The sequence below is a fragment of the Xyrauchen texanus genome, chromosome 10, assembly GCF_025860055.1.
Source record: "Xyrauchen texanus isolate HMW12.3.18 chromosome 10, RBS_HiC_50CHRs, whole genome shotgun sequence".
Taxonomy (NCBI): Eukaryota; Metazoa; Chordata; class Actinopteri; order Cypriniformes; family Catostomidae; genus Xyrauchen; species Xyrauchen texanus.
This window is the reverse complement of record NC_068285.1, coordinates 8,877,957-8,890,235: the sequence shown is the minus strand read 5'-3', so window position 1 is coordinate 8,890,235 and position 12,279 is coordinate 8,877,957. Positions and strand designations below refer to the sequence as shown.

The 12,279-nt window shown below is 37.1% G+C and overlaps 1 protein-coding gene across 15 annotated transcripts in view; it reads right to left on the bottom strand.

Annotated features, from left to right (window-relative positions):
• Positions 1-12,279, bottom strand: part of LOC127650388 (focal adhesion kinase 1-like) — a 110,073-nt gene that overhangs the window by 17,889 nt on the left and 79,905 nt on the right. For 10 of the 15 annotated variants that reach the window (XM_052135787.1, XM_052135786.1, XM_052135788.1 and 7 more), the window contains 10 exons: positions 9,811-9,834; positions 8,473-8,570; positions 7,805-7,889; positions 7,440-7,540; positions 6,041-6,156; positions 5,811-5,911; positions 5,575-5,664; positions 4,165-4,369; positions 2,809-2,920; positions 2,149-2,235 (listed from right to left, as the gene is read on the bottom strand). In XM_052135787.1, the coding sequence (XP_051991747.1) occupies positions 2,149-2,235; positions 2,809-2,920; positions 4,165-4,369; positions 5,575-5,664; positions 5,811-5,911; positions 6,041-6,156; positions 7,440-7,540; positions 7,805-7,889; positions 8,473-8,570; positions 9,811-9,834 (1,019 nt within the window). The remainder of the gene's footprint in view (positions 1-2,148; positions 2,236-2,808; positions 2,921-4,164; positions 4,370-5,574; positions 5,665-5,810; positions 5,912-6,040; positions 6,157-7,439; positions 7,541-7,804; positions 7,890-8,472; positions 8,571-9,810; positions 9,835-12,279) is intronic. The other 5 variants (XM_052135789.1, XM_052135791.1, XM_052135794.1 and 2 more) reach the window with 1 other exon arrangement.

Sequence of the window (12,279 nt, the reverse complement as noted above, 5' to 3'; positions counted from 1 at the left end):
AATCTGTGGAGTATTTAAAAAATGAATTTGAATGACTTCAACTGTAGTAATAATTCAGTACCAGTGTATATATACAAAGTACCATAGCATTATCACCTGATACCATAACTATAATATATATTGTTTCTAAGGGATGCTGCCTTTAAGTCACATTCTTCACAACATGACCTTTGACCTTTAGACTGGGGGAATGCTTCTGCCTTCTTTTTCTGCCTCTTAAAATGTTAAATAAACAACCTGACACAAGAATAACAGCCGTGTTCTGCACAAAAGCCTTTTAAGGCATAAAAATGAAGCTCACTCAGCAGCGATAACAACAAAATCTGAAGTGTGTGTATTTTTAAAGCTCATGGAATGAATTGAGTCTTTAAAGAGTGCACAGGAAATGCCTGCTGTCACACACACACACACACACCTTCTCTCTCACACACACACACACAAAAAGAATCACACACACACACACACACACACACACACGTTGTGTTTCCATGTTTTATGGGGACTTTCCATAGACATAATGGTTTTTATACTGTACAAACTTTATATTCTATCCCCTAAACCTAACCCTACCCCTAAACCTAACCCTCACAGAAAACTTTCTGCATTTTTACATTTTCAAAAAACATAATTTAGTATGATTTATAAGCTGTTTTCCTCATGGGGACCGACAAAATGTCCCCACAAGGTCAAAAATTTCGGGTTTTACTATCCTTATGGGGACATTTGGTCCCCACAAAGTGATAAATACACGCACACAGAATCACACACACACACACACACACAGAATCACACACACACACACACACACACACACACACACACACAAACAAACACAGAATCACACACACACACACAGAATCACACACACACACACACAAACACACAGACTCACAAACACACACTCACACACACACACTCACACAGACTCAACACACACTCTCACACACACACTCACTCTCTCTCACACACACACACACACACACACACACTCACACACACACACACACACACACACACACACACTTCAGGAACTGTAAATAACAACATATCAAAGCCCTCCACTCTCAAACTACTCATATATTTGTATATATCTGAATATTTTTGCACTAAACTAAAAACTAATATTGTTTCAAAACTGAAAATAGATTTGTAGTTCACTTAAAGACGTTATGTCTTTTGTCTTTTTTGAGTTTCAAATCAAAGTTTGTAATGTTGTGATTCACTTCGGGCTGGTTGCTTTGGTTCATGGCACAAAACTATATAGTATAAATAAAGGATTCAACAAAATCCACGAATATTGATTTAATGAGTATTTCTGGGTAAAGCGTTCGTAACTTCCTTCTTACATAAAACAGCTTACAATCAATGCCACAATTTACCAAAGAATGATTTAGCAAACAATTTATACAGACATCTGGTAATTCTGCTCAGGATGTATGAATATTCTCCTATTTTATATTTTCCTTTTTGTTTGTTTTTATTTGGATAATTCTCCTATTTGAACTCATTGAATATTTTTTTATTTAATTTATTTCAATAATGTTTTTTCAGTTTAAGTTCCATTTAAATAATTTAATAATATTTGACAGTCTTTTTTTTGTCTAATATATTTAATTGTTTTAATTATTTTTTATTCTTTTAATAATTCTCTATAACTGTTCCCCTATTTTAACTATTCTCCTATTTTATATTTCTTATTTTTGCTTAATTTTTATTTTAATAATTCACCTGTTTAAACTATTCATCTTTTTTTGAATAGTCACCAATTTTAAAATTTTTTAACTGTTCACCAATTTTATCTTATTTTTTTCATTTAATAATAATAATAATAAAACAGAATTCTTTGATTTTAACTATAAGCATTTCGATGACTAATATTGTTTAACAGTTTCGTTATGTAACATGATTGCCAGACGGTTGCTGTAGCGTATCCATGTGATAATTGTTACTTTTCTCATCGTTGTTCAGAATGGAGTCATGTTGGTTTATGATTACTATGAGTGGCATGTTACTAAATAACTGTATAAATAATTCTTGTATTTGCATGTTAATATATGGAGAAATAAAATCAATGGGAAATATGACAGAAACAGCTGGAAAAGTGGGCGTGCACGGTGAAGATGCTGGCACGAGTGAAAGTGCTGGTACCTGGAAATGATTGTGCGGACCGGCATGTTGTGGACTGGGGAAATATCCATCACTGGACCGAGGACTCGGGTAACCGGGTCGGCTGGGCTGTGCACATCAGAAAGAAAAGTCCCAATATCAAAGTCAGGAGGTTTCTTAACAGATCTCTCCAGTAATACCAAAGTCTCCTCGACTGAGGGAAGTGACAGATACTTCTTGTGCTTTTCAAAGTGGAATGTTTATTTCCACAAAGACTCTCTGACCTCATCTGTTGGACTAAAGTCTGCTTGGATGACTCATTTCAAGTGGCACATGTTGAAAATATAATTTCTCCGAATAAATATGTGATGGCAGTTCTGCTCAAGTGCACAGAGGCAGAACTGCACATCAGTCCATCTGTCAGAGTGCCTGGAACGTCCTGTCAGCGTTATATTCGCACTCGACCAAGACCAACACATCAAATACCGCCTGTCAACAACTCTTCAAATAAATCTGATGTTTATCTCAAAGAGTGCAAATGAATAAGCAGATATTTCCTTTAAGATACATGAGGTCAACCATAGTACTGTCCTATCTAATAACTTCACTTATGCAAGTCATGATCACAATGGCTTTTGATCAGCTGGTGTTCAAGGTGTTTTTAAGAGGAGTTTCAGGGTTTTGGATAGTTGGAAATCACACCTTAGGAGGAGCCTCGTCTGAATTCCCAGCATCCCAGGACACAGTCACCTGTCTCCTCATCTCCATACGGAAACGCTCCTCCTGCTGGGCCTTCTCCTCCTCTAAGATAGCGCTGCAGAGAGAAAAAGAGAGCGTTATTTAACATTTCTCATCCAAGTGAATCCAAACAACAAGCCAAGAACGATGTTAATAATATTGCTTCCCGTTATGCAACGTATCCTAGAGTTGATTTACACATTTTGGCAAATGCCACCTCAAATATTCAATGCATACAGAACATTGCCTGCTATTCTGAACACTGACACCGATCCAGCATTAATATCCGGCGTAAAAGGCATTTTATCGAAGAACTATTTCTTAAAACACGAGGCAGATCTGCTTTAGCTTCTCTTGGCTAAAAAGAAGAAAATAACTCCACAGAAATACAATGTATGATATATTGAATACAATAATTCAGACTTTATTATTGTGTGTAAGATACTGGTGTTACTTAGAGTCACTTTGATACTATTCAAGCTCAACGATGACCTCTAGTGTTTGCACTATAACCCTCAGACAAACACATGCACGACATTACACCAATTATGCTTAATAAGCCGACATGCCTGTTTACATTATGACGTTAAAAGCAGATGATAATCCGATGATTGCAAATGTAACGTAAATGCTGGTTTCTTGCGTTGACGGTTTTCTAAAATAAGATGATTTTTGATAGTCGTCAGTGCATTGCTGTGCATGTAAACACAACATCTGCATGAGCGTTTCTACAGTCTTCCTAAAAAATTAATTGGGTCCCTCTTTATATTAGGTGTCTTTACTATGCATTAACATTCAAATACAAATTGGGCGGCTGTGGCTCGGGTAATAGAGAGGGTCGGCTGCTAATCTCAGGGTTGGATGTTTGATTCCCGGCCCACATGACTCCACATGCCGAAGTGTCCTTGGGCAAGACACTGAACCCCAAGTTGCTCCCAATGGCAGGCTAGCACCTTGCATGGCAGCTCTGCTGTCATTGGTGTGTAAATGGGTGAATGAGACTCTTTGAATACTGCTAAGGTTAAAAAGGCGCTCATAAGTGCAGACCATTTACCATTAAAATACATACAATATACTTATTGTGTAACTACATGTTGCTCTGCAAAATTCTCACACTTGCTCCTACTGAGGTTGGGGTAGGTTTACAGTGTAACTACAGTTGTAATTAAATGCAGGTAAATGTAAGTACAATGCAACCACGCTTATGTACATAATAAATACATTGTATCAAATGCTTAAGTGCATTCTTATATAAAGTTTGTCCATTCTTTGCAATTGATACACATGTTTTTTCTACCAGGACATCATCCACACACACACCTGAGTTGTGTCTTGAGTTCTGTGAATCGCGGGCGTTTGCTGGGGTCGTACGACCAGCATTTGGTCATGAGACTGTAGAGGGTGGGGGGGCAGTTGGGAGGCATCGCTAACCTCTCGCCGTTCTCTATCCGCCCGATGACATCATTATTCTTCACGCCCTGGAAGGGCTTGATGCCGAACATGAGGATTTCCCACATACACACACCTGAGACCAGAGAAAGATCAAAAATCACAAATAGCCTCAACGATTAACAACAAACGCACATGATGTTATTGGTAGACTGTAGAGGTCGACCGATAGTGGATTTTACCGATATCAATAACTAAGGTGGCGGAAAAGGCAGATATTCGATTAATCGGCCGGTAGTTTTTTAAAATCGAATGATCAAAGAGCTCTTATTCTTTCCTCACAATGAAGGGCACAGACACTGAGGCTTCAAGAGATCAAAATCGATTAACAGGTGCCGATTTTGACTCATTTGACTCCACCTCTAATAGACTGGTTTTACCGATTAATTGGTGCCGATTTTGACTCATTTGACTCCACCTCTAATAGACTGGTTTTACCGATTAACCGGTGCCGATTTCGACTCATTTGACTCCACCTCTAATAGACTGGTTTTACCGATTAACCGGTGCCGATTTCGACTCATTTGACTCCACCTCTAATAGACTGGTTTTACCGATTAACCGGTGCCGATTTTGACTCATTTGACTCCACCTCTAATAGACTGGTTTTACCGATTAACCGGTGCCGATTTTGACTCATTTGACTCCACCTCTAATAGACTGGTTTTACCGATTAACCGGTGCCGATTTCGACTCATTTGACTCCACCTCTAATAGACTGGTTTTACTGATTAACCGGTGCCGGTTTAGACTCATTAAACTCCACCTCTAATAGACTGGTTTTACCGATTAATTGGTGCCGATTTCGACTCATTTGACTCCACCTCTAATAGACTGGTTTTACCGATTAATTGGTGCTGATTTTGACTCATTTGACTCCACCTCTAATAGACTGGTTTTACCGATTAATTGGTGCTGATTTTGACTCATTTGACCGATTAACCGGTGCCGATTTTGATTCAAATGACTCTTAATAGACTGTGTTTGGCAAATAAATGTTTGCTTGATTAAACAATATAAAAAAACCATTGTTAAATGAATAAGCCAAAGATGGAAAATGAAATAAAAAAATAAACATTTATTTTATACATTTTAATAGCAAAACTGAATATTAAACTAGTTAATTTAATTCTTTAATGACATTTCCAATCAAATTGGCACTTTATCAATAATAGAAAAATTTTGTTAATTTTAAATGGTTATCATAGAATATTTCTCACTGAAAAGAGAAACTATGGGTAACATCTCAAAAATACTTAAATTTTCTGATTTAAAACTCACCGAACATCCAGACATCACTGGCTGAGGTAAACCGACGGAAGTTTATCGATTCTGGAGCCATCCATTTGATCGGGAGTTTCCCTTTAGAAGCTACAAAATGAAAAATATATAAAAACAACTGCAAATTGTATTGTTTACTGTACATATACAGTTTCATGCATTGTCGTATTGTAGTATATTTGCTATGAAGTAGTTGTAAAAGGTCTTTCTGGTTTATGTAATGCAATCTTTGTTACCTTTATAATATGAACTGTCCTCCATGTATCTGGAGAGACCAAAGTCACCGAGTTTCACACAGTCTGTGGAAGACACTAACACGTTCCTGGCAGCGATATCTCTGAGGAACACAAACACACATTTATATCAGGTGCTGATACAAAGTTCTTTGGACTAGCATTAAAAATGACTAATGACAGGTGATTATATAAGAAGGCGTCAGTGTGAGGTGAATAGGTTCCCATCTCACCTGTGCACAAAACGTTTGCTCTCCAGGTACGCCAACGCTGTGCTCAGCTGGTAGGCGAACAGAATCAGGGTTGACAGATCGAGGTTGTACTTTTTGACTTGCAAGAATGACCTCAGCTAACAATGAAACAAACAATTAGTTAAAAGTTATTGTGTTTGCTGTACCACAAAGACATCTAGAGAAAACTGGCCATTCAAAGTAGAGGTAGACCGATATATCGGTTTAACCGATGAATCAGTGCCGATAGTTGCTTTCTTTGAACTATCGGTTATCGGCATAAATCTATCATGATAGCTGCTGATATTTTCTTTTTTTATTCCTCTGTGTTTCTTTTCAGGAAGGGCATCCAGCATAAAACCTGTGCCAAGTCAAATATGCGGATCATGGATAGTCCGCTGTGGCGACCCCTAACAGGAGCAGCTGATAGAAGAAGAAGACTCTTCTGTAAGATTCTTTGTAGCCGGTCCTGGAGGATTTTGCAGTGAGAATGGTTTGGGTTTACAATAAAATTGCAGCCTCTAGAGGTGAAATAAAAACAACCATGTAGGGATTTGCTGTGTCTACATCTTTCAACATTGACAATATGAATATATATATATATATATATATATATATATATATATATATATATATATATATATATAAATACACACTGGCAGCCAAAAGTTTAGAAACCCCAACCCCATTGAGCTTTTGTGGGATCAGTGCGTGAGAAGTGCCCGACGAGACAGTCACATCTATGGAAAGTGCTACAGGAAGTGTGGGGTCAAAGGGCAAGTGCTACAGGAAGTGTGGGGTGAAATGTCACCTGAGTATCTGGACAAACTGACCGCTAGAATAACAAGAATCTGCAAAACTGTCATTGCTACATGTGGAGGATTTTTTTATGTGAAATCTCTGAAGTAATAGTAATTTTTGATGTTTTTAATGTCCTGAATATACATTGTGATCAGTTGAATGCCACTTTAGTGAATAAAACTACCAATTTCCTTATATAAGAGCAAAATCTGTCCATTACTCCAAATATATATACACATATATCGAGAGAGAGAGAGAGAGAGAGAGAGAGAGAGAGAGAGATATACTTTACATGCAAAAACCTTATAGAGCATTCTAATCGAGCCAAATCTCCATTTCAAAATAAGAGTCCCTGGTGTTTTTTTGGACTCTCGTAACCTCTATGTCTGTACACATCATAGTAAGGAAAGACTACAATAAAACAAACTAAAAAGATTATAATAATCAAATATTCCATCAGCCAAATAATCTGTTATCAGCCTTTTCCACCACCTTAGTTATCGTATCGACAAACTCAACTATCGGTCGACCTCTAATTCAAAGACTCTGTTGGCCAATCAAAAGGCGAAAGTTTTTAGCGTCAATCAAAGGTTTCTCTCACCTCCCCAAGCGTACATAACTCCATAATAATCCAGACGGGATTTTCTGTGATTATTCCAATCAGCTTCACAATGTGTGGATGGTCAAACTGCCGCATCGTCACTGTCAAAATAAAATCACACACTATGAACATACATTGTTTGATGCCATTATGTGCATTTCATATTTTCACTTCTCTGAAATGATGTGTAAATGCGGCAGTAGTGACTTCCTCGTGCTTCCCAACTTCAAATAAAAAGACGTGTTTAGTTGGAATAGCCACACTAAAAACAGGACCTTTCCAAATGAGATCTACAGCAGCTAAAATGAATTCCTCAGAAGCTTGTGAAGTGATGTGGGTCACTAGTGCAAACTCTTGATACTCACGAGCTTCCTGTAAGAACTTCTCTCGTACGCTGTCAGATGTGCAGTTTTTACACGTCTTGATGGCCACAGATAACGACGGATTCTCCTGCAGAGCACAATCGGAAAATGTTGTTCATCCGCCTCAGGAGGTCAAACGAAATATTACATCTTGTGTTTTCTTAGTTTTATTTCTATTTTATTTGAGGTTTGCCATTTTTGCATCACTTTTACCCCAAAAATGTGCTGTTTGAATCCAGATTAAAAATGCATTATTTATTTTTTTTGCTGATTTTAACATCAAAATTAAATACAATATAAAAATGCACCAAATATGACAAAATGTTGCAGATTTATCTTAAATTAATCTCTCAGTAGGAGCAAGCTACTTTAGGACCAAATGTTGGTTTGTAGTTATTTATAAACTCACATTTCCCATAAATTAAATAAACAAATATAATAAAAATATGTGTATGCTACAGACATTTCATGTTTTCAAAACTAGCTGTTTCATTCTGTTAATTTTATATTAGACAGTGCTTTATTTCTTACACATATATAATCATTCTTACTCCAAAGAATATTATATTTGTACTTCTATTGCTTTAGAAAATGTCCCAAGACACTAATCTGTACCCTATTCATGGACAGTGCCAAGATATGTCGGCGTGAGCCATAAATATGTAGTTTACCGAACTGACGTAAACCCCTTGGTGGACGTCTCCAAACTGGCCCTCGCCGATACATCGCCCTAGCTCGATTCTCTCCCGCTGGATTTCATAGTCCTGAGCTGTGGAGGAAAAACACACAAACCAAACACTCAAATGAAACTACAAACCACAAGCATCCACCTAGAAATGCCTTTATCCTCAAGTTCAATTCTGACCATATTTACGGGTAAAAAAGCTGCTCAAACCGCAGCAGAACGACATGCACAAACATGAGCAGCTGTGACTGAATATTTCAGAGAACTTATCACAATATTTCCTGAATGCAGAGGACAACGCTTTAGCAAACCTTCTGAAAGTTTAGAAACCTGCACTGGCAAGTAAAACAAGTCTACAATAAATTATATTTTAAACCTTGTGATGCAATCAAGATGCAATGCAAAATAAATAAATGCTTCAAATAAATGTATGCACCATTAATTCCAAAGAATAAACACTTACAATTAAGCACATTAATATTCTGTTGATTGGCTTCTACATATCAATGACGTCTGCAGGCTATCAGAAGTATTGAATCCCATTAAGATAATGTCTGACACATGTTTATATTGTTATTTATTCTTGCCAGATTTCGGATTAATCATATCTCTTATATGTTCATTTGAATCGGTGTCCCAACCACAACATGCCAAAAGACTTGCCGTCTCTTTATTTAAAGTCAGACTGGGTAGCTCCGCCCACAGTGAAATCTCATTGGTCCAAAATATCACTGTAAGTTAAACACTAAATGTTTAAACAAAAAAAACATTGTATTTTGCTTTCAATGAGGACAGAAAAATGTACATTTTTTATTATGCAAAAATATATTTTAATTTCCATTATTACATATAATCACATATTAATGAATATACTGTATATTAATTACAATTATATCAACAGTGAGTCTCATTCCTGTAATGCAATAATTTTATTATTATGCATATATTTATTATGCATATATTTATTTTATATTTTATTATGTAAAACTAACATGATACATCCATCACAATTTATGTAATAATTATTAGAATAATATATAATAATAATTATTATTATGCATTTTAGCATTGAATTTATTTGTACTTTTTTCATTTCAATAATGAGAATAGGGGGTCGTGATGCTTAGCTGTGAGAATGTTCACAATTCGATTGGACGGGTTAATACACTTTACTCTGACAGCTATGAAAACCTGCATCAGCCAATGAAATGTTGAGAAACCTGCTGACTATAAAACCCACAAGCACACAGCGCAAATCAAACAATGAGAGACAGAAAGAACGAGAAAAAGTGAGAGGCAATAGAAAACAGAGGGATGCCGTTACCTGAGTCTAATCCAAAGTATTGAGCTGGTTGTTAAAGAGAAAAGTGAGAGATTTGGTGTTTAGATCAGAATTAAAGCCCAGAATGAAAGACAGAAACAGACGGGTGAGGAGTGGACAGCTGGACATGTGAAAGACTCAGAAATGGACTGATAAGTGTCAAACTTTAGCATGTATTCAGAATAATAAAGGAAGAGTTTAACCAAACAAAATGCAGAACTGAAACAATACATCATAAAAGTATCATGAAACTAGCTATGCCCTATATAACAAGTCATATGATAGCTTGAGGAACAGAATGAAATTTGAATTGTTATTCACTGGCAATCTCCACATCCCCCATATCTGTCCTCAGCATGTTCATGAAACGTTAGGGTGCGTTCACACTTGTAGTTCGGTTCTCTTGATTCTCTTGGACCGGAAAAGAAAATGATGCATTTAGTCCTGGTTCACTTAGTGTTCACACTGGCATTTTTAACACCGAACCTAATGATACAAAACCATTATGCATTATCCAATATGCTCGTCGGACTAAATGTTAATAAGGAACTTTACCTCCTCATTGCTCCATGTTTGCCCTCTGCTCATTTTGCTTTGCGCACTCTTACACCTCTGTTATGAAATCATATGATTGTTAGGGTCGCATCTTGTGATATCAGATCCTGTTATTGGTCTGTTTAGACGTCTTTGGTCCATGTTGCGTTCATATATCAATCGAACCGAGTTTGTTTGGAAATGGACCAAGCCCCGTTATTCAGGGGGTCTCGTTCCGCTTGTTTGGTGCACACCAAGGTTCAATGGCAGCGTTCACACTTGTTCAAATTAACCGCACTAAGGGGGTGTTCACACTTGGCTAAGTGGGTCTCAGTCCGCTTCCAAACTAACTCTGGTGCGGTTCGATTGATATATGAATGCAACATGGACCAAAGACGTCCAAACGGACCAAAAACAGGAAGTAATTTGCCTAATACTGACCTCAAGCATACCTGGCTCTTCTCATCATAGGAGCTATGTTGCCCATTACAGTTCGGGACAGGCGTCGGAGCTGCCCGTCAGCCATCCTTGCAGCAGGAATTCCAGGTGCTGTTTTGACTCCTTTAGACATTTTATTAACTCTTCGTTTGTTCTCAGCTGGTAAAAATACCCCCATATATACATCCAACGAGCGCATTTCACCAGCATTGTTTTGGATGATCGGTAAGTTCAGTCTAATAAAATACGTCATAAAACCTGTCCAATGAGGTCGTGAATTATTCATGATGCCTTTGGTTTTGTATCATTAGGTTTGGTGTTAAAAATACCAGTGTGGACGCTAAACGAACCAGGACTAAATTTATCATTTTCATTTTTGGTCCGGACCAAGAGGACCAAGAGAACTGAACTGCAAGTGTGAACACACCCTAACAGAGCAATCAGACCAGAGTTCGTTTTAATCTAACCAAACCTGCCAAGTGTGAACACACCCTTAAAGAAGCAGCAATGTCTGTATGATGAATAGATTGTTCATTTGTGTCTGATGAGTTCAATTAATCGGTCGATTCAGTTCTAAAAGATTCGTTCAAGAATCAGCCTGAATCAGTTTCATATTGCAATCTGCAGACTCAATAAACTGTCTGCAGCGGTTAACAGCTCATTAGAGGGGAAGAATGAATGAAAATACTGTCAATGTCAAACACAAAGCTTTCATTGGAACACTTGGAAAAAAAGTGCATTTATGGTGTTTTATAGGACATAAAACACCATAAATGCACTTTTTTTCCAAGTGTTCAATGATTTGGAGCATGCATTATATGTAAAATAGCAGCGTGAGCATTCTTCAAAACATCTCTTTTTGTGTTGCGTGGAACAAAAAATTTATACAGATTTGGAACGGCATGAGGGTGAATAAATGATGCCAGAATTTCAATTCAATGTTCAGCTAACCCTTTAAAAACACACAATCATAGCACACATATACAGTCTGTGTTCAGAATGACTGTTTGTATATGCAAGTCACACACTCGTGAGAAGACAGTGACTCACACACATGCTTATCAAGCAAAATGAGGAAATACAGAGATTGCTTTTTACCCTAGCTAATAAAACATCCAACAGAACAACCCAAACCTACCATTATTATGAAGCCTTTAGCATTTATACATTAAAAAACCATCAAAGACATTATTTACTTCTTTATTTAATACTATTTATGCATAAATTGCACCTTCGAAGATGTCCTTAAACACACCTTTCACTCTAAAGAATCTGAACCATGTCCAAATGTGATCTGTTGTAATTTCAAACAATCCCAAATGTCCAAACTTCGATAGAAACTGCAGTATGTGAACGTGCTTTTAAAGAGAATATCCCGGAATTTCAGAGCTGGATGCTTTAAATTTCATTTAACGCCACATCAACAAACTTAACGAGCTAGACGGGGAAAAAATAGATCAGGATTTGGTTCAGAAAGCTTTTGAATTTGGACAGAAGCAT